Source organism: Ornithorhynchus anatinus, chromosome 5 (assembly GCF_004115215.2).
Source record: "Ornithorhynchus anatinus isolate Pmale09 chromosome 5, mOrnAna1.pri.v4, whole genome shotgun sequence".
Classification (NCBI taxonomy): Eukaryota; Metazoa; Chordata; class Mammalia; order Monotremata; family Ornithorhynchidae; genus Ornithorhynchus; species Ornithorhynchus anatinus.
This window is the reverse complement of record NC_041732.1, coordinates 57,601,494-57,624,402: the sequence shown is the minus strand read 5'-3', so window position 1 is coordinate 57,624,402 and position 22,909 is coordinate 57,601,494. Positions and strand designations below refer to the sequence as shown.

The window sequence follows — 22,909 nt, the reverse complement described above, 5'->3', positions numbered from 1 at the left end:
AAAAGAAAACAAACACATAACTATATGATTGCTGTAGAGGCTTGGGAGAGACATAACAGAGAATGGGGGAATCAATCAAAGACAGCCACGTGGTGAAGGTGGATTCTTAGAAAGCCTTTGAAGGAGAAGCAGAAGAGCCCATTGGAAAGAGCACAGGCCTGGAAGTCAGAGGACCTGGGTTCTAAACCCGGCTCTGCCACGTGTCTGCTTTGTGACCTTGGGCAAATCACTTGACTTCACTAGACCTCAGTTTCCTCATCTGTAAAGTGAAGATTTAATCCTACTCCCTCCTACTTAGGCTGTGAGCCTCATGTGGGACAGGGACTGTGTCCAACCTGATTAACTTGTATCTACCCCAGTGCTTAGAACAGAGCTTGGCACATAGTAAGTGCTTAGCAGTACCGTAATTATCATTATTATTGAGGGAGAGTGACGGTTGGACAAAATTGAAGAAAGAAGAGAAAGGCAAAGGAAATTCAAGCACAAAAGGAAGCTCTCCAGTCATCCACTCCAACCTTGCCCCCATATCTCAGGGTCAAGAGGGTGGAGGGAATCTTAAAAATATGAATTAGTTTCAGTCCAGAAGTCTTGTAAATAAACCACTTTCCTAGCCAAAATGCATTGGATTTATGGCTAGATGATGTAAATCATGGAGCTACAGGCCACAATAAGATGAAGGTATTACAACAAAGTGGGTCATGCTAGCAACGTGATACGCCAAATTATTGTTCTCTCAAGCGCTGGTAAAGGGGAATACAAACGATGGAGAAAATCTATGGAAAGACTATGGAAGCTGCCTTGTGTTTAGAAAGACCCTCTAGTGGATGCTCAAAGAACGCACCCGTAGTCAGAAGAATATTCTGCAAGGCAACACGCAAGCGATTCATGTTCCATACCAAAGTTAACAAGGAGAGGGAAAATGACAGGAAAAAATGAAATGCTTCCTTTAGTTTTCTTTCTTTAACCAAGTAGCCAAATCACTTGCAAAGGCCTGAGCTGCGTTACCTACTCCATCCATTACAGGCTCTGGCTGCAATTTGAAACAGAAACCATACCCTTTCAGAACAAGTTACTCACACCCGTTGCCTCCACTTCCTCTCCTCAACCCCCTGCAGTCTGGCTTCCACCCTCTCCACTCTCTGAAACAGCCCTCTCAAAGGTCACCAAGGACCTTATTCTTGACAAATCCAACAGACTCTACTCCATACTAATCCCCCTAGGTCTCTCAAGCCGCCTCTGATACTGTCGACCATCCTCTTCTCCTGAAAATACCTTGGCTTCGCTGACACGGTCCTGTCCTAGTTCTCCTGCCTCTCTGGCTGCTCAGTCTCAGGCTTCTCTTCTGCCTCCCACCCCTTAACAGCGGTAGTCCCCCCGAGGAAGGTTTAGTTCTGGGTCCCCTCTTATTCTCCGGCTATACCCACCCCAGTGGGAGACTCATTTGCTTCCCCCGGCTTCGACTGCCACCTCTTCACAGGTGATTCTTAAATCTCTCTCTCCAGCCTTGACATCTCTCCCTCTCTGCAGTCTCTTATTTCCTCCTGCCTTCAGGACATGTCTACTCTGATGTCCCACCAAGCACCTCAAACAGCTTGTCCAAAACCGAACTTATCTTCTAACCCAAACGGAAGCACCTAAATACCATTTTAAAAAATTAAATTAAATTAAAAAGGCTAGAGCTCTGCTCCCCACCCCAACACTACTAAGGCTTCTTAGCTGCCCGACTGCAGGGAGGGGCAGCAACTTCTCAACTTTGAGTGCAATGGGAAGGCTGTGACTGGCTGCACCTGTGACTACTGGGAAGCAGCATGTCCTAATGAATAGAACACAAGCCTTGACCATGGATAAGTCACTTCACTGGGCCTCAGTTACCTCATCTGTAAAATGGGGATTAAAACTGAGAGCCCTACGCAGAATCGGGACTGTGTCCAACTCGATTTGCTTTTATCCACCCAGGGCTTAGTACAGTGACTGACACAGAGTAAGTGCTTAAATACCATGATTATTATTATTATTGTGGCTGTCAGACCCTGAGCCTTTGGAGACAGAAAATGTGCTCCTAGTATACAGTGTCCTCTTGCTCTTTTTGGTCTACCTACTGTTACACTGTACTTCCCCAAGCACTCACTACAGTCCTCTGCAAACAGTAAGCACTTAATAAATACCATTGATTAATCAGTTGAATAAACAACGGATATGTACATAAGTGTTGTGGGATGAGGGAGGGTAACCAAGATGGGGGGGGGGTAGGCGGAGGTGGGCAGAGGCCAGGCCGCCCGGGCCCCCATTCATTCATTCAGTTGTACTAATTGAGCATTTACTGTGCGCAGAGCACTGTACTAAGCACTCGGGAGAGTACAACAATAAACAGACTCATTCCTTGCCCACAAAGAACTTACAGTCTAAAGGAGGAGCTTATTGCTTGTCAGCTGTGTGACTATGGGCAAGTCACTTAACTTCTCTGTGCCTCAGTTACCTCATCTGTAAAATGGGGATGAAGACTGTGAGCCCCACTTGGGACAATCTGATCACCCTGTATCTTCCCCAGCGGTTAGAACAGTGCTCTGCACATAGTAAGCACTTAACAAATACCAATATTATTATATTATAATCAAACCTGCCTACACAATGGGGGACCTCCTTCCAGGAAATGAGCTCATTGTGGGCAGGGATTATCACTTATTGCTATATTGTTCTTTCCCAAGCACTTAGTACAGTGCTCTGCACGCAGTAAATGCTTAATAAATACAATTGAATGAAAAAATGAAATAAGGTAGTAGTAAGCAGGAGTAGCAGAGACTTTTAATGAGAACAGCGCTTTGAAGTAGGGACTGGAGATATATCTGAATAATTCGGTGACACATTCTCTGCCCATGGGGAGCTGACAGTCCATCAGGAAATATAGGCATGAAAATACTTATAAGTAGAGGGGTCAAAATGATTCACTGAGTGTATACATTTTGGGGAACGATGTGGCCTTGTGGAAAGAGTTCAGGCCTGGGAAACAGAAGTCCTGGGTTCTCATCTGACTCCACCACTTGACTGCTCGATGACCTTGGGCAAGTCACTTCACTCCTCAATGCCTCAGTTTCCTCAGCTCAATGAGGAGTCAATGCCTGGTCTCCCTCCTACTTGGATCATGAATCCCATGTGGTACAGGGACTGTGTCCAACCTGATTAAGTTGTATCTTCCTTGGGGCTTAGAATAGTGTATGACACATAGTAAGTGCTTAAAAAATGCCATAAATATCATATATTTATATGAGTGCTAAGGAAGGTGTAAATAAATTCATATATGCTAGAGTCAGATGAAGGAATGATAACCCCTGAGGGTGCTGGGAAATTAGTCAGGTAAGGCTTCTTGGAGGAGGTGGGATTTTAGAATAATAATAATTATGGTATTTTTTAAGCTCTTACTATGTGCCAGGCACTGTACTAAGTGCTGGGGTGGATACAAGCAAATCGGGTTAGACACCGTCCCTATCCCAAGTGGAGGTCACAGTCTTAATCCCCATTTTACAGATGAGCTAACTGAGCCACAGAGAAGTGAAGCGACTTGCCCAAGGTCACACAGCAGACAAGTGGTGAAGCCGGGATCAGAACCCATGACCTTCTGACCATCAGGCCCATGCTCTATCTCCTATGCCATAAATCCCAAACCCAAGGGATTTGAACGTGAGGAGAGTTGGGGGTCCATTTCATGCGGGGAGAAAGGGAGTTCCAAGTCTTGGGGAGGTGGGTTGGGCAGCAGAAACCAGGAGAGGGAGGAGGGAGAATTGAGAGGGGAAACGGTCGGAAGGTCGGCTTGGGAGAACGAGCGAGTTAGGGAACAGCGGGAGAAGAGAGCAGATGGACGGGCAAGGTGGGACCAGATGGAGGACAGCCTCGAAGCCGACTGCAAAGAGGTTTTTATGTCACCAATCCCATCTACCCCACTTATTCTTAGATTGGGAGCCCTTCGGTGGGGCAGAGATTGCTTAATTCTCCAACATTTTTTCCCTTCACTTAGTAAAATGCTTTGCATCTCGTGGGCACTGACTACTACTAATATTTTCACCATTAACAGAGGAATAAGACGCTTCTGAAATGTCTGCAGGTACAGATGTCAAATACGTTGTTTTAAAAATAGCACGGCACTCTTCATTCCAAATGTATGCTTTAACACTTTCTTTTTTATCCGTTTTCAAAATGAGTTTCTGAAGTACAAGATTCAAATAGTTTGGATTCCTTTTTTAGACATGCCCCTGCCATTCCCCAGACCGTTCTTTCCGGAGCAAGACTCATGTGTTGTGGGCGGGGACCGTGTCCTTCCAACTCTGTTGTACTGGACTCTCCCAAGCATTTAGTACAGGGCTCCGCACCCACTTAACGCTCAAAGCTTATCACTGAATGACTGACTGTACTCTTCCTGAACCCAGCTCATGCTTTTCCCTGCACACCTTCCCCTTGATTCTCCCACTTCCTCCTCTAGACTGCAAAGCTTGCTTTGGGCAGGGACCATGCCTGTTATATTGTTATATTGTACTCTCCCAAGTGCTTAGTACAGTGTTCTGCACTCAGTAAGTGCTCAATAAATATGATTGACTAGTCACTGCTCTAACCCTTCCCAGATTACCCTTCACTGGTGACTTCAAACCTTTTCATTCAAAGTCTCCTAGAAAGCTCCCCCTTTGGCGGCAGAAATTCCCTGATTAAATTCCCCCACACACTTCCCCTCTGTCACCGATCCTTCATGAATCTCCTTGTAGTCTTATATTTTATCTACTTCGGTTTATTTTTACATAAGCTCACATACTGACTATTGCATATTTGCTTTGTGTGCCTGTCTTTCATTTAATCTTACTTATTGAGCACTTATGAGCAGAGCACTGTATTATGCACTTGGAAGAGTACAAAGAAGAATAAACCTTATATTTAATATTATAAGAATAAACCTCCCGGCCCGCAACGAGCTTACATCAATGAAGCTCCCTAAGAGGAAGGGCCACAGCTTACACCGGCTTTTATTTTTCCCCACTTCCCAATTTTAATGCTCTGCCTTTTGCAGGGGCCCAATAAATATATCCGACTGAATTAAATAATAATAATAATGCTGGTATTTGTTGAGTATTTACTATGTACCAAGCAGTGTTCTAAGCGCTGGGGTAGATACAAGGTAATTAGGTTTTCCCACATGGGGCTCACAGTCCTAATCCCCATTTTACAGATGAGGTAACAGGCACAGAGAAGTTAAGTGACTTGCCCAAAGTCACACAGCTGACAAGTGGCAGAGTTGGTATTAGAACTCACGACCTCTGCCTCCCAAGCCCGTGTTCTTTCTGCTAAGCCACGCTGTTTCTCAACTGGAGGGTCACCAAGATAGATTTTAGGCGTGAAAGTTTGAAAGCCTATTGGAGCTGGATTCCTTCCACCCAGCAACATCATCTTTAAGGGCTTTTAAGATCAGGCACTAGGAGTTGTACGGGGCGGGGTTCTAAGGACTACATTGTTTTGTGTGAGTCTCTGTCCCCTGCTCACTTGCAAGGCTGCCTTGTACCCTTTTCAAGAGGCCAGAAAATGAAGTCCAATGAATGCATAAACTAGAACACTAAACAGACAATCAATCATATTTACTGCATGCAGAGTGCTGTGCTAAGCACAGTACAGCAGTGTAACAGAGTACAGTATAATGGAGTTGGCAGAAACGTTCCCCGCCCACAACTCACAGTCTAGAGGGGGAGATGGACAGTAAAATAAATTACAGACATGAATATAAGGGCTGCAGGGATGAGAGTGTGCTGAGTAAACAGTACAAATCCAAGGGCAATGAAGAAGGGAGAAGGAGTAGGGAAAAATGAGGGCTTAGTGGGGGAAGGCCTTTTGAAGGAGTTGTGATGTTAGGATGGTTTTGAAGGAGGGGAGACTGATGAAGGAAGAGAGAGCTCTAGGCTGGGGCAGGAAGTGGGAGTGGGATTGACAGCAAGGTACACAAGAGCCATTCACAAGATCAAGGTACAGTAAGTAGATCGGTGTTAGAGGAGTCAAGGGAGAGTGCTGGGTTGTAGTTAGAAATCAACAAGATAAGATAGGAGAGGGCAAGGAGGAAGTATGGAGTTTCTGTTCAATGTGGAGGTAGATGGGCAACCCCTGCAGGTTCTTGAGAGGGGAAACATGGACTGAACGTTTTTGTAGAAAAATGAATCAGACAGCAGAGGGAAGTATGTCTGAAGTGGATAGAGCCAGGAGGCGGGGAGGTCAGCAAAGGAGGCAGATACAGTAATCAAGGTGGAATAGGCTAAGTCCTTGAATCAACATATTAGCAGTTTGGATAAAGAGGAAAGAGGGGATATTAGCAACCTTGTAAAGGTAAAACCAACAAGGTTTGGTGACAGAATGAATATGTGGATTGACCGAGAGATAAGCCAAGGATACTGTCACAGTTATGGGCTTGCGAGACAAGAAGAGTGGTGGTGCTGTCTACAGTGATGGGAAAGGTAGGGGGAGGACAGGATTTGGGTGGGAAGATGAGGAGTTCTGTTTGGAACTGTGGGTGAGAATTGTTCCCTTTGCACTTACTGTCCTGAGGGAAAGGAATTTAGTTTAAAAGAGATTTTGAGATGGGGCCAAGTGACTCCTAATTCCATCCGATAGACTGCGAGCTCCTCGAAAGCAGGAATCATGCCTTCTATATTCACAGCATGTTCCCCAGGCACTGGTAAAGTGCTCTATACACACAGATATTTCACATTATTGAAGAAAATAGTAATGGTCAGAAACTTAACACTCCCCACTCCTCAGCGGTCACGATACAGAAATGAAAAAGGCGTACATCTCCTGACTCCATTGTGACCATTCTCTCTAAGTTCACCAATGATCTCATCAAATTTAAAGGCTCCTATTCTGCCCACATCCTCTTCGGCACGTTGGCTGCCTTCAACACTGTAGATCATTCCCTTCTCCCGGAACCCCTATCCAACCTCGGCCTTTCAGACACAATTCTCCTCTCACCTCTCTGGCCAATCTTTCTGTCTTTCATTGGTTCTTTCTCTGCCTCCCACCCCTTAACTGTCGGGGTACCTCAAAGCTCTGTTCTGGGTCCCCTTCTCTCTTTCATATACCCTCATTCCCTTGGGGAGCTCAATAGCTCCCATGGCTTCAACTACCCCTTTAAATGCAAGACTTCTAAATCTAACGCCTTAGCTCTGACCTCCCTTCTGCTATATAAACCTCCTATTTTCTGCAGCTTCCAGAGTCCCTCTCCATGAATTTCCTACCGGCACCTCAAACTCAATATGTCCAAAATTGAACTCCTCATCTTGCCTCCCACATGCTCTCTTCAGGCTAACTTTTCCATCCAGGGTGACATCACAACATCCTCCCTCTCTTTCAATTGCGCATCCTTGGCATTACCCTTGATTCCTTGTCTTTCAACTCCCACAATCACTCTGTCATCAGATCCTGATGATTTTTCCTCCACAACATTTCCAGGATCCACCCTTTCCTCTAAACAGTCCTCACATTGGGACATAACATTAAACATATCCAGCTTGACTTCTGCATCATCACCCTCTTCACTGCTCTCCCTACCTCCAGCCGATTGCCTCTCCAATCCATACTTCACTCTGGTGACTGGTTCATTTTTCTAAAACATCATTCTCCCCATTCCTCAGAAACATCCAACAGGTACCTCTTCTTCTCCACATTAAGCAAAAACTTCTGGCTAATAGGTTTAAGGCAAGCAGTCGGCTCTCTCTCTTGCTTACACACAACACCCCAGCTCACACACATGGTTTCTCTCAAGCTAACCTACTCACTTTGCCTCATTCCTGTGTCTTCCACCACTGACCTCGTTCACACCCTACCCCCCAGACTTGAACTTTCTTTCCCTTCATATCCAACAGATCACAGCTCTCCTCCTTCTTCAAAGCCCTTCTGAAATCTCCTCTTCTCCAAGAGGCTTTTCCTAATTAATGTTTTATCTCTCCACTTTGAATCCCCCCTCAACTGCCGGATCAGCACTTTCACATCTTCTAAGCATGTAAGCATCCTTAACCCCCTGTAGCAGTTTTATACATATCTTATATATTCTATTATTTCTTCCTAGAGTTGACTTCAGGATCTATCTCCTCACTAATTGGTAAGATCCTTGAGGGCAGCAATCATATCCACTAATTCTATTGAACTCACTCAGGCTCTTAGTACTGGGCTTTGCATAAAGAGGGTGATCAATAAATTCTATTGATTAATACTGCAGGGACAGCTCTCCTCTAGTCAGGTAAAATTATACTGATCCTAAGGACAGACAAAGATTTTACAGAGGAATTTGGAAACTAGCTCAATTTCCTGCCTATTCTTCCAGAAAACTGAAGAGACACTTAAGAACAGACTATTAATTTTACCATAAAAATACCTAATTTTGATACCCACAAAACTTAAGGAGTGTGAAATGCTCTATTGAACAATAGCACACAAAAATCATAGTCTCGTTTAACAGAGACGGCGATCTTAAATGCATAAAGGCCCCCTACCTATCCAGGATTCAGGAAGAGCAAGAAAAATTAACCTTCAGCATGGCCTAGTGGATAGAGCATGGGCCTAGGAGTCAGAAGGACTTGAGTTCTAATGCAACTTCACCATTTATCTGCTGTGTGACCTTCAACAAGTGACTTAATTTTTTGGTCTGCAGTAACCTCATCTGTAAAATGGGGATTACGATTGTGAATCTTATGTGGGACAAGGACTGTGCCCAAACTTGTTAGCTTGAATCTACCCCAGCGCTTAGGACAATGCCCGGTCCAGAGTTAAGCGTTTAACAAATACCATAAAAAAAATCACAGGTGACAAAAATCTTGTTAAAGATTTGTTGAACTCCCTTCCTTATATCAATAAATAGTGCTGAGCATCTCCATTAAGCAGAGCACTGTTCTAAGCACTTGGGAGCGTACCACAGATATAGTCGCTGCCCTCAAAAGGCTTTCAATCTAGCAGACTACTGGCAGGCACTAAAAAAATCATTGATTTGAACTTCCCTTCCTCTTTCTACACACCTTTAAGCGGAGGGGTTAACAAGTAATGAAATGAGCAAACACCATATGTCAAAGTAAATCCGATATCTAAATAATCCATTAGCTGTATATCAGGTCCCCACTAGTTCAGCCTCCAGAGACAGAGAAAGCCTAAGCCCCGCCTGCAGAGGAGGACAGGGGAAGGGGCAGTCCCTTCCACAGGGTCCTCTGGAGCAGTTAAAAGGGGAGACTGACCCCTTGGTATCAGCAGCCTGTGTCCGCTCTACAGCTAGAGGCTGCAGAGGCTGGGTTTGGTGGCAACCAAGCTTTACAGTACCCAGCTTCTGCCCCTCACCAAGCTAAACATTGCCACTCTCCCTCTAGCACAAAGAAATCTGGTAGACTACAGCTCCCTCCCCTGCTCACCCTGACACCGCCTCCCCCCTTTTTTAATGGTATTTGTTAAACACTTACTACATGCCATGCACTATACTAAGTGCTGGGATAGATACGAGCTAATCAGGTTGGACCCAGCCCATGTCCTACATCGTATTTCTTAATTTTATATATATATAAAATATATATTTATATTTTATTGGTATTTGTTAAGCGCTTACTATGTGCAGAGCACTGTTCTAACCGCTGGGGTAGACACAGGGGAATCAGGTTGTCCCACGTGGGGCTCACAGTCTTCATCCTCATTTTACAGATGAGGTAACTGAGGCACAGAGAAGTTAAGTGACTTGCCCACAGTCACACAGCTGACAGGTGGCAGAGCTGGGATTCAAACTCATGAGCTCTGACTCTAAAGCCCAGGCTCTTTCCACTGAGCCACGCTGCTTCTCATCTTAATTATATATTTATTACATCAAGGTCAATCTCCATTTTACAGATGAGAGAACTGAGACACAGAGAAGCTAAGAGACTCATCCAAGGTCCCACAGTAGATGAGTGGAAGAGCCAGAATTAGAACCCAGGTCCTTCTGACTCCCAAGCCTGTGCTCTAGCCATTAGGCCATGCTGCTTCTCTCAAAGTCACCTCCTATATATGAAAGAGGAGAGGAGGGATGGGCTCCTTGGGTTTTAAGCTCCTCTAAGGGCTCTCTCTCTCTCCAAGAAGTTTTAAGCCTCTTGTGGTAGTCACTCTAAGTAGCCCCCATAGTCGGGAAGGGGAGGAGAAACCCAGGAAGAGGCGAACTCCTAAGGGCTTCTCCCTGAAAAGCAAGAACTATGTCCAATGTATTTGTTCTGTATCTACCTCTGCCCTTAACATACTGCTTGGTACATAGTAAAAGCCAGAATTCCAATCAATTGTATTTACTATATGTGCATAGCACTATACTACAGAGTTTGGGAAAGTTCAATACAGCAGAGCTGGAAGTCACATTCTCTGCCCACAATGAGTTCACAGTCAAGATGGGGAGACAGACATTAATATAACGTATCATTTATAGACACCTACAGAAGTGCTGTAGGGCTGAGGGTGGGATGAATGCTAAACATTAAGTCCCATTTGGAATTAAACTTGAAACCCAACCAATCAGGAGGACGGATCAGTAAGGATAAAGAGGAGAAGACCCCAGGTAACTGGGCATGCCTCTCAACCAATTTTTTTTATAGTATTTGTTAAGTACTTGCTATGGGCCAAGCACTGTATTAAGCGCTGGGTTAGATGCAAGTGCTTAGAACAGTGCTTAGCACATAGTAAGTGCTTAACAAATACCATTAATTATTATTACAAGATAATCAGGTTGTACACAGCCTGTGTCCTCACATGGGGCTCACTGTCTTAAATCCCATTTTACAAGCACTGTTATTTATTGGGCACTTACTGTTTGCAGAGCACTGTACTAAGCACTTGGGAGAATATAATAGAGAGTTGGTAGACACATTCCCTGCCCAGAGAACTTAAAGTCTAGGAGAGGGAACCCCCAGAAGCATCATACCCTTTTAGTATTATTAATAATATTAATAATAATAATTGTGTTATTTATTAAGCACTTACTAAGTAACTATACTAAGTACTTACTGTACTAAGAGCTGGGGTGAATATAAGCAAATCGGGTTAGACACAGTCCCTGTCCCCCATGTGGGGCTCACAGTTTCAAACCCCATTTTAAAGATGAGGGAACTGAAGCACAGAGAAGAGACTTGCCCAAGGTCACACAGCAGACCAGTGGTGGAGTCAGGATTAGAACCCATGACCTTCTAACTCCCAGACCTGTGCTCTATCCACTACCCCAAAACTCAACATGATTTTCCCATCACTGTGGATGCCACTACCATCCTTTCCGCCTCACAAGCCCACAACCTCAGTGTCATCCTTGGCTCCGCTCTCTCATTCACCCCACACGTTCAATGCGACACCAAAGCCTGCCCGTCTCACCTTCACAATATCGCCACGACCCACCCTTTCCTCTCCATGCATACCTCGTTGCCTCGTTGGTGCAATCACTCATCCTCTCCCAACTGGATTACTGCATCAGCCTCTTTTCTGACCTCCCCACCACCTGTCTCTCTCCACGTCAGTCCATACTTCACTCCGCTGACCAGATTATCTTTCGACAGAAACACTCCGGGCACATCACCCCCCCAAGAAAATCTCCATCGGTTGCCTATCAACCTCCATAGCACACTAAAACTCATCACTAGTGGCTTCAAAGCTCTCCATCATCTTGCCCCTACTTACCTCACCTCCCTTCTCTCCTTCTACATCCCAACCCGCACACTCTGCTCCTTTGGTGCCAACCTTCTCACTGTGCCTCGTTCTCACCTGTCGACAGGCGACTGGGCCTGTCGCCGTAGATCCCTGGACCACAACACCCTCCCTCCTCAAATCTGCCAATCCCTCTTCCTCCTTCCAAAGCCCTACTAAGGCTCACCTCCTCCAAGAGGTCTTCCCAGACTAAACCCCACTTTTCCTCAGATCCCCCTTCCCTCCACGTCGCCTCGACTTACTCCCTTGCTCTACACCCCCTCACTATCACACAGCACTTATGTATTCATGTACATATCTACAATTCTGTTTCTTTATATTGATGCCTGTTTACTTGTTTTGATGTCTGTTTCCCCACTTCTAGATTGTAAACCCAGTGTGAGCAGGGATTATCTCTCTTTATTGCTGAATTGCACTTTCCAGGCACTCAGTACAGTGCTCTGCACACAGTACGTGCTCATATATGACAATGAATGAATGAGTACCCACACTGTTTAACTAATCCTATCAAGTCTCACTCATATTCCCAAGAATGCCTTATCATAGGACTGGGTAAAGCAGGACACCCAGGTGAGTTTCCCAAAGGACTCATGGGGAAAGCTAGAAACTGAGCTCCCGGCTTTAAATCCCCACCGACTGACCCCAATTACTTACTGGTGTCAAACTCCACTAAGCGTCCCATTCCTTAACTCTCACCCAAATTATTCCTAGGAAGTCGACGACACAGGAAAAGAAAAGTGAAATCGTATTTTCCTGCATATTCCTTCCAGATGTCTCCCTTTGCCATGTGTCCAAGGGGCTGATAGAACACTACACTCAAAGACAAGTCTCTACGCCTCATTTTTTCAGTCAACTACATCATGCCAAGTCAGGCGCCATTGCCCTAGGCTTTAAATAATTCTGGGTTGGGCAAACCTAAAAGGAGAAGATTCCCTGCAATCTTTGAGTCAGGTGCTGTTCAGCATAAATACTAGGAACCAGGCAATTAATCCACTGTATTCAACAGCTCACCCTCTCTTTGATCACCTCCAGTCTTCCAACCCAAAAGACTCTCCACTCCAAGGAAACACACACCTCATTCAGGCCTTTCTACTTCCTAGGTGGCTGACAGGGAGGCCTGTTTGATCACAATTTCAAACGTGGCCCATTAGCAACTATTTCTACTCCAAATGAATTAGCAGCTGCCTGAATAATTTTCAACAGTAATTAAGAAATTTCTTGACAAATGTTTTTACTAGATTCCAATTTGATGAACATCAAGCTTCACTAGGTTCACAGATAGTCCTCTCAGTGTGGCCTAGAAGAAGAGAGCCCCGGCCCGGGCTCTGCCACTTGATCGCTGTGTGACCTTGGACAAGTCATTTATCTGGACCTCGGTTTCCTCATCTGGAAAATGGGGAGTCGATACCTGTAGTCCCTTCACCTTTAAACTGCGAGGCCCATGTGTAGCAGTGACTGGTCTGACCTGATTATCTTCTATCTATACCAGCGCTTAGTACAGTGTGTGGCACTTAGTAGATGCTTCACAAATACAATCAGGATTATCATGGATTAGACCTTTAACCAAGACAATGTGCAGTACTTCTGGGACCAATAAATAAGACTTCTTCCCCCTCTTCGAGAAAGAGCATTCAGTTCAGCAAGTGGATAGAAACATTTCTCCAGCAACTCACCAAAGCAGAATTAAAAGAAACCCCTAGCAGAACATTCTGGTTAATTATGAAAATAACATACGTCTATGCCTTGTGCAACTTTTAATTATTTAGATAAAATCCAAATTCTTTCGTGGAAGATCAAAGGGGCAGCGTCTATGTGGTCACCAAGACCGAAACAGAAAATTATATACATATATGACAATGTCACCTGCCTAATCACTCAGGATTAAATACCTCTTTCTCAAATAAAATTCAACAGCCTGGTGCTATGCTGGGGTCCTGTCAGGTGTAAATTGTTACACAGAGTTCTTGGAAGCAACCAGAAATATAAGTGCATTGTGGGCAGGGAATATACCTGTGTATTGTTGCACTGTACTTTCCCAAGAGCTTAGTGCAGTGCTCTGCACAAAGTGAGCCCTCACTAAATATGACTGAACTAATGAATGTCCCACATCCCTGTTCACTTACTTGCTTGCTGCGTCCACAACCCAGTGGGAAGCAGACAGGCATACAAGTCACTAACACTATCATCCATTCTCTCACGCAGGTTCTTAGTCTTAAAGTTTCAGAGGGAGGTTCAACTGCCACTGGCAATGGGCACCTCCTTGATGACAAATGACATAAGAAAGGGGTGGGGTGGGAACTGCATTTTGGGCCAATCTCTCCCTGGTTTCCACTACAACCTCCCCTCAACCCGAGAGAAGCCAAATACCGGGTGAAGAGCAAGCAAGCTTCCTCACCCAGGGTGCAAAACGGTGGTCTTCTGCCTCCGAACCCTCCAGCAATTCCCTCAGACTTGGAAACGCTCCATAACTACGGCTGAATGCAGGTAGACATTTCTGGTTCACTGGGGATTTTATGTAATTTGGTTTGCACTCCTCCCTGCTAGTGTTTCAAGACCAATCTCTGTCTTTCCCCTTGGATGATAAGCACTCCAAGGGCAGGCTGAATCTGTTTCTTTGTCTTCTAGAACGCCACTTTATGCCAAAACAAAGTTCTCAGAGCACTCAGAAAAGCTCAAGCTAGGATTGGCAGTGATGATGTCACTTCAAAGCAATTCCGCACTTAGGCCACCCAAGCTTGAGAACCGGACTCTCTCTCTTTTATACCTTCCACCACTTGCCTGCTTTCTTTATAAGCCATTCCTTTCTCTAACGATAATCATCATCATAACCATGGCATTTGTTAAGAATTTACTATGTGCAGAACACTATACTAAGCACTGAGGCAGTTACAAGATAATCAGGTTGGACATAGTGCCCGCCCCAAGTGGGGCTCATGGTGTAAAGAGAAGGGAGAACAGGTATTGAATCCCCATTTTACAGACGATGAAATAGACACAGAGCAGTTAAATGACTTGCTGACACAGCTGACAAGTAATAGAGCTGAAATTAGAACCCAGGTATATTATGTTTTTCTAGAACTGGGATTAGAACCCAGGTGTTTTATGTTGTTCTAGACTCCTATGTTGCTCTAAGCAAGCAAGCAGATTAAAAAAAAATAATCAGATAAATTAAACTTGTTAATTGCATTCATAAGTTTGGATCCTCAGAAATGTTTGTTTAGTAGTCTGGCAGCCAAAAAGGTATTTATGTAAAGTGCTGGAGTGTGTTGCGAAAGACAACTGCAGGAATATGTTCTACCCATTTCAGAGGGCCAAAAGAAAACCAAATTTTGAGAATGAACAAGTGTGCTAAGGTGATTTTGAAAAAGTGGCTTCAAAGACAGTTTCCTCTTCCAACCTACTCCACCACCCAGTTAATGATTATAAGCTAAACCTTGGCCAAGTCACTTCACTTGTCTATGTCCCAATTACCTCATCTGTAAAATGGGGATTAAGACTGTAAAACCCAGGATGGGGGCATGGACTGTGTCCAACCTGATTAGCTTATAGATACCCCAGGACTTAGAACAGTGTCTGACACACAGTAAGCACTTAAAAAATCATGGGGTTTTTTTTATGGAATTTGTTATGTAGCTGCCAAAACTCCCCATCCTATTGACTAACATTTCAATGATGAGTTGGGCTCCAACAGGAAGGAGTAGGGGCAAACTTGACAAGGGAAGAAAGCAGCTTCACTCACCCATTATAATGCGCCTTTATGCGAACGTCTCTGAGATTCATTTTTGATCCCATCCTGCTCGGCATGGCATTAATCTCAGCGTCTGCATGCAAAAATATACGTTTTCTGACGGGGGTCCTTTGGCTGTCTGGCAACTAGTCAGGGCAAGCAATAGCCTCTGGGTGCTTGGGGCAAAGCAAAGGATCCTCGTTTCTGGATCTCGTGCATTTCACAGCTGACTCTCCTGCCAAAGCAAAACAACAAAGTGAATAAGGAGGGCAGAGCGCTCTGCAGAGGAGCAACAACACGTGGGAGACCGGACCCCTGGCTCCCCGGAGGTCACTGGGACGGCCCCACTGCGGCCAGGCCGCCCATCATCCAGGCCCCTGCGGGGTCCGTTTCTCCTCAGGCTCCAGGAGGAAACTGAGTCCCACCTGCCGCCTGGCCTCCCTCCGACAGGAAAAGGAGCAGGAGGAAGGGGACGGAGGACACCTCTGGGCATCTGAGGAGGAGGATGAGCTGAACAGGAAGAGAGTGATGGCGGCCACCTCTGGGCCCCTGAGGAGAACGGGCTGAGGACGGGGACGCCGGCCACCTTTGGATACCCGAGGAAGAAGAGGACAAGCTGAACAGGATTGGGGGGAATACCGGCCACCTTTACGCACCTGAGGAGAGGGACGGGCTGAGCAAGAGGAGGGGGACAACGCTGGCCACTTTCAGGCCCCTGGGGAGGGGGATGGTGGCCCCCTTTAGACATCTGAGGAGGAGGAGGACAACGACGACGACGATGGCCACCTTTAGGCACCTGAGGAGGAGAATGGGGACGGCAGCAACTTTTAGGTACCTGAGGAGGAGGAGGATGGGCTGAGCCAGAGAAGGATGATGGTGGACAACTCTGGCACCTGGGGAGGACGGGCTGAGAAAGGGGAAGGTGGCCACCTTTAGGCACCTGAGGAGGAGGAGGACAAGCTGAGCAGGAGGAGGGGGACGGTGGCCACCTTTGGGCATCTGAGGAAGGGGATGGAGGTCACCTTTAGGCACCTGAGGACAGGCCAAGCAGGAGGAGGGGGATGATAGTCACCTTTGGGCCCCTGAGGAGGGGGACAGCAGCCCCCTTTAGACAACTGAGGAGGAGGAGGATGGTGGCCACCTCTGGCCACCTGAGGAGAACAGGGACGGCAGCCACCTTTAGGTACCTGAGGTGGTGGAGGAGGAGGAGGAGGAGGAGGAGGAGGAGAAGGAGGAGGAGGAGGAGGAGGAGGAGGACGGGCTGAGTCAGAGAAGAACGATGACAGCCACCTCTACGCACCTGGGGAGAATGGGGATGGTGGCCACCTTTAGGTGCCGGAGGAGGAAGAGAAGAATGAGGACGGGCCAAGCAGGAGGAGGGGGGATGACAGAGGTGGCCACCTATACATCCCTCCTCATGGGCCACCTTTGGGATGGCGGCCCCCTTTAGGCACCTGAGGAGGAGGAGGAGGAGGAGGACGGTGGCCACCTTTAATAATAATAATAATAATGTTGGTATTTGTTAAGCGCTTACTATGTGCCGAGCACTGTTCTAAGCGCTGGGGTAGACATAGGGGAATCAGGTTGTCCCACGTGGGGCTCACAGTCTTAATCCCCATTTTACAGATGAGGGAACTAGGGCACGGAGAAGTTAAGTGACTTGCCCACAGTCACACAGCCGACAAGTGGCAGAGCTGGGATTCGAACTCATGAGCCCTGACTCCAAAGCCCGTGCTCTTTCCACTGAGCCACGCTGCTTCTCCAGGAGGACGGGCCAAGCAGGAGGGGGACGACGACGATGGCCACCTTTAGGCCATGAGGAGGGGGACGGTGGCCACCTCTGGGCACCTAAGGGGATGGCTGGCCATCTTTATTACCCTGTCTACCCCAGCGCTTAGAGCAGTGCTCTGCACATCGTAAGCGCTTTACAAATACCAACCTTTATTATTTAGGCACCTGAGAAGGACGGGCCGCGGAGGAGGGGGACAACGACGGCCACCTTCAGGTCCCCACCTGCGGAGGGGGACGGCAGGCGTCACCCGGGGGGCGGCTCCCCGGGCCGGCAGGCCGAGCCCCGCGGGGGGGGGGGGGGGGGTCCCCGGCCCGCTCCGCTCACCTGCTCCCTGCGCGGCGGCCGGAGGTCCGGCGCGTCCCGCCGGGGAAGGAAGGCGGAAGGGGCGTCCGCACATGGCCCCCACCCCGCCGCTCCAACTCGCCCCAAACTCGGGGAAAACTTGGGGGGGGTGCCCCTGGGGCGGAGGCGCGCGGGTGGGGGGGTGTCGCGCGCCGCTCCGCGCTCACCGCTCCGCCCGGGACGGTCCGAACATGGCGGACTGAGCGGATTAGCTCCCGGGGGGGGGGGGTCCGAGAGCCAGGGGGGTACCTGCTAGCCAATGAGGGAGCTGCATCGGGAGGGCCACCTGGACAGCCAATCCCCACGAGAGGGCCCCCCACTCCCGACCAATCGCCGCGCCGGACGCGCTACCTGTTTCGGCGCGGCTTTCGGCTCCCCCGGGCCGGGGGGGGCGGGGGGGGGGGGGGCGGACACCTGCAGCCAATGAGGGGAGGGGCGGGAACTCAGGTGGCCGGAGTCTACCTAGCAACCCAGCCCCCCGGGAGGGCGGTGAAGCGGACCGACAGATAGCTCCGGGATTCTATTTATCTTGATGATGCGGTGGTGTTCTGTGGGGCTCTGCCGTCCGTCTCCCCCGGTTAGACTCTGAGCCCGTCACGGGGCAGAGATTATCTCTCTCTCTGTTGCCCAACTGTCCATTCCAAGCGCTTAGTCCAGTGCTCTGCACATAGCGCCCAATACATACTATTGAATGAATTGTCTTTTTTTTTTTTTAATTCTGTTTTGCTTTGCTGTCTCCCCCTTTTAGACCGTGAGCCCCTCATTGGGCAGGGATTGTCCCTATCTGTTGCCAAATTGTCCATCCCAAGCGCTTAGTCCAGTGCTCTGCACATAGTAAGCGCCCAATAAATACTATTGAATGAATGAGGACAGCGAGGCAGACAGATATCTCCGTGATTCTATTTATCTTGATGACGTTGTCTTGTTTTTGTTTTGTTCAGTTTGGCTTTGCTGTCTCCCCCATTGAGTCCATGAGCCCGTCATTGGGCAGGGATTGTCTCTTTCTGCTGCCGAATTGTCCATCCCAAGCGTTTAGTACAGTGTTCTGCACATAGTAAGCACCCAATAAATACTATGGAATGAATGAATTTGTCTTTTTTTTGGAGTTGTTTTGCTCTGCTGTCTGTTTCCCCCTTTTAGACTTGTGAGCCCGTCATTGGGCAGGGATTGTCTCTCTCTGCTGCCGAATTGTCTCTGCTGCCGAATTGTCCATCCCAAGCGCTTAGTACAGGGTTCTGCACATCGTAAGACCCCAATAAATACTATGGAATGAATGAATTTGTCCTTTTTTTTGTTGTTTTAATTTGCTGTCTCTCTCCCCCTTTCAGACTGTGAGCCCGATATTGGGCAGGGAATGTCTCTATCTGTTGCCAAATTGTCCATCCCAAGCGCTTACTCCCGTGCTCTGCACATAGTAAGCGCTCAATAAATATTTTCGTTACCCTATTTATTTTGTTAATGAATTGTACATCGCCTTGATTCTATTTAGTTGCCATTGTTTTTACGAGATGTTCTTCCTCTCGACGCTGTTTAGTGCCATTGTTCTCGTCTGTCCGTCTCCCCCGATTAGACCGTAAGCCCGTCAAACGGCAGGGACTGTCTCTATCTGTTGCCGACTTGTTCATCCCAAGCGCTTAGTACAGTGCTCTGCACATAGTAAGCGCTCAATAAATACTATTGAATGAATAAATACTATTGAATGAATGAATGAATGAATGAGGACAGCGAGGCAGACAGATATCTCCGTGATTCTATTTATCTTGATGTTGCTTTATATTGTTCTGTTTGGCCCTGCTATCTGTCTCCCCCGTTTAGACTGTGAGCCCGTCATTGGGCAGGGATGGTCTCTATCTGTTGCAGAATTGTCCATCCCAAGTGCTTACTCCATTCATTCATTCAATAGTATTTATTGAGCGCTTACCATGTGCAGAGCACTGTACTAAGCGTTTGGGATGAACAAGTCGGCAACAGAGACAGTCCCTGCCATTTGACGGGCTTACAGTCTAATCGGGGGAGTCTAATCTACTCCAGTGCTCGGCACATAGTAAGCGCTCAATAAATACTATAGAATGAATGAATGAATGAGGACAGTGAGGCAGACAGATATCTCCATGATTCTCTTTATCTTGATAATGTTGTTTTGTTTTGTTTTGTTCTGTTTTGTTTTGCTGTCTGTCTCCCCCGTTGAGACTGTGAGCCTGTCATTGGACAGGGGTTGTCTCTCTCTCTTGCCGAATTGTACATTCCAAGCACTTAGTCCAGTGCTCTGCACATAGTAAGCGCTCAATAATTACTATTGAATGAATGAATGAATGAATGAGGCAGCGGGGGGAATTTGGGTCTAGAGTAAGGGCTGCGTGGGGGAGGGACACCAAGCCATAAGTTGTCGGAAGACCTGGCCGGGATCGTGATAATAACAGTTATGGTTATTAACAAGCACTTAATAAATAGGATGAATGACGAATTTGTTTGTATCCACCCCTGAGCTTAGTACATTGCCTGGAGCAGAGTGAGCACTTAAGTGCTTACTGGGCGCAGAGCTTTCCTTCAATCGAGCATCCATTCAGTCCTATTTATTGAGCACTTACTGGGTGCAGTGCACTGTACCAAGTGCTTGGAAAGTACATTTCATCAACAAAGAGAGACCATCCCTGTCCACAACGGGCTCACAGTCTAGAAGGGGGGAAACAGGCATCAAAATGAGTAAACAGGCATCAATATAAATAAATAGAATTATAGATATATACGCATCGAAACAAACAGGCATTCATATAAATAAATAGAATTATAGGTATGTACATATATATATATATATATATACAAGTGCTGTGGGGGGCCAGGGTAGAGCAAAAGGAGCAAGGGGGGATGGGGAGGGAGAGCTGAGGAAAAGAGGGGGCTTAGTCTGGGAAAGTCTCCTGGAGGAGGTGAACCTTCAGTAGGGCTTTGAAGAGGGGAAGAGTGATTGTTTGGCTGATTTGAGGAGGGAGGGCATTGGTAGGTGTGTGGTAGGACGTTAGCCAGGGTCAACATTGGGACGGACAAGAATGAAGCACAGTGAGAAGTTAGTACCACAGGAGCAAAGTGTGAGGACAGGGATGTAGAAGGAGAGAAGGGAGGTAAGGTAAGAAGGGTCAAGGTGATGGAAAGTTTTGAGGCCAATAGTGAGGAGTTTTTATTTGATACAGAGGTTGATAGGCAACCACTGGCTATTTTTGAGGACGGGGCTGATGTACCCAGAGCGTTTCTGTAGAAAGATAATCCGGGCAGCAGAGTGAAGTATAGACTCAAGAGGGGAGAGAGAGAAGGTTGGGAGATCAGAAAGGATGCTGATGCAATAATCCAGTCAGGATAGGATGAGTGATTGTACTAACATGGTAGCAGTTTGGATGGAAAGGAAAGGGCGGATCTTGATGATGTTGTGAAGGGCACTGTACTAAGCACTTGGGAAAGTACAATACAACAATAAGGAGAGGCAATCCCTGTCCACAGCGAGCTCATGGTCTAGGGGGATATTGGGTTGGACACAGTCCCTGTCCCACTTGGGGCTCACAGTCTCACTCCCCATTTTACAGATGAGGGAACTGAGGCCCAGAGAAGTGAAGTGACTTGCCCAAGGTCACACAGCAGACAAGAGGTGGAGCTGGGATTAGAACCCATGACCGTTCCTGTTCCTCAGTCTTGTACCTGGAATGCATTATCCCAACTTCATTACTCTCCCCATCACTAAATTTTGACAGACAGCCAGGAAGCCAGCACTGGGGCTGATTGTCCAAGAAAGAAAGAAAGACCGTCGCCAAAACGACGAGTAAACATTGGTCTCGGAGAAACAGGGAGTGCTGCCATTTATTGCCCAACTGCCTTGAAATAGTCCTTTTCCCCCTACAAGTTTCTAGCCCTGGTCAGTCTGTTCTCTTCCTTGACTCTCCCACTACAGCAGGTTCCACAGGACTTTCAGAGAGCCCAGAAGACCCCCATCTGGGCTTTGTGCTTTCAGTCTAAAGATATCACAAGAAATGCCTGGAGAAAATAATGTGGTATATAAACTCGTTGTGTAATAAGCTCAATGTTGTTACGTTCTTGGCCACTGCAGTCAATCAGTGGTATTTACTGAGTGCTTATCGTGTGCAGGGCACAGTCCTAAGGACTTAGAATCAGTGCTTGTTGTGCGCAGAACACTGTACTAAGCGCTTGGGAGAGTGCAATAAAACAAAGTTGATAGACATATTCCCTGCCTACCACAAGTTTAGAGTCAAGAGTACAATACAGTGCAAGCGGTAGATATAATCCCTGCCATCAAGTAATTTATACTCCACTGCCCACCCCATAAAAATATCTTGCTTTTGTCTAACTCTCATTTTCCCAGAGTGTTTAATGTCAATTACCTCATTTCATCCTCACGAATCCCTGTGAGATGGAAAGATGCAGGTAATTATTATCGCTGAGTCTTTACAGATAGGAAACTAAGGCTCAGAGAAATTAATGACCTGCTGGCTGTCACAGTAGGCCAGGGGCAGAGCCCAGTCTACCCCTCCCCAATCCTCTGCTCTTCATATCTGGCCATGCTAACTCCATGTGGCAGTGAGAGAGAGGGAGACTCAATGTCTCTGCTATTAGTGCTTAGAACAGTGCTTGGCACATAGTAAGCCCTTAACAAATACCATAATTATTATTATTATTATTATCCACAATTCCCCATTGAAGAACCTGGAAGAGCAGAGGGGTCTAGGTGGGATTCTGCTGGGCAAAATTCCCCCAGCCCTGGGCCAGGGAGTGGCTCTTCACAAACCTCTTTCCTCTCTGGCTGTAAATGACAGGACTGAGGCCTTATCAGGAACTTTCAGACTCTTTTGAAATCTTTCACTCCCGTTACCACACCCAACTATGACAGAGTTGTCTAACCCTCCCCATTTCCCCCTCTGCACAGAGAGGAACAAATGCTTCCACCAAGGTCACGGGGCAACAATCAGGACCCCGGAGCCTTGCTTCCCATTTTGTGGGAAAGGATTTGCCATCCTTTAAGTGCCACGGGGCAGCCATTAAGAGAGCTCGTTATTTCTCATGGGTGTGGTTGTAGCCCTGCAGGCTACAGGCTACCAAAACAACCACAGCCTCCAGACCCTGTTGCTGTTGGCAGAACTGTGTGAGCCTCACGGATGGCACACTAAGCTTGGATCAGACGGAATCATCTTGCCTCTGTCACGGCCAACTCCCAGCAGCTGGCACCGACTCTAAAGTCATCCAGTCAGGGTAGCCCAAGACAGTTCCCTCCTGGCCTGCATCAGCAGAACCACCTGTACCCCCCAATCCTCAGTCTGTGCTGTGCCTGTCTTGGGGTGAGATATGTCCAC

The 22,909-nt window shown here is 47.1% G+C and overlaps 1 protein-coding gene across 2 annotated transcripts in view; it reads right to left on the bottom strand.

Moving 5' to 3' along the window:
• PRKCZ (protein kinase C zeta) overlaps nucleotides 1–17,653 on the bottom strand; it is a 190,389-nt gene extending 172,736 nt beyond the window's left edge. The window contains exons 1-3 of one of the 2 annotated variants that reach the window (XM_029065045.2): nucleotides 17,544–17,653; nucleotides 16,084–16,223; nucleotides 15,440–15,662 (exon numbers count right to left, since the gene is read on the bottom strand). In XM_029065045.2, the coding sequence (XP_028920878.1) occupies nucleotides 15,440–15,504 (65 nt within the window). In that variant the 5' untranslated portion in view covers nucleotides 15,505–15,662; nucleotides 16,084–16,223; nucleotides 17,544–17,653. The remainder of the gene's footprint in view (nucleotides 1–15,439; nucleotides 15,663–16,083; nucleotides 16,224–17,543) is intronic. The other variant, XM_029065047.2, reaches the window with a different exon arrangement.
• Between the last annotated feature and the right edge of the window lie 5,256 nt (nucleotides 17,654–22,909).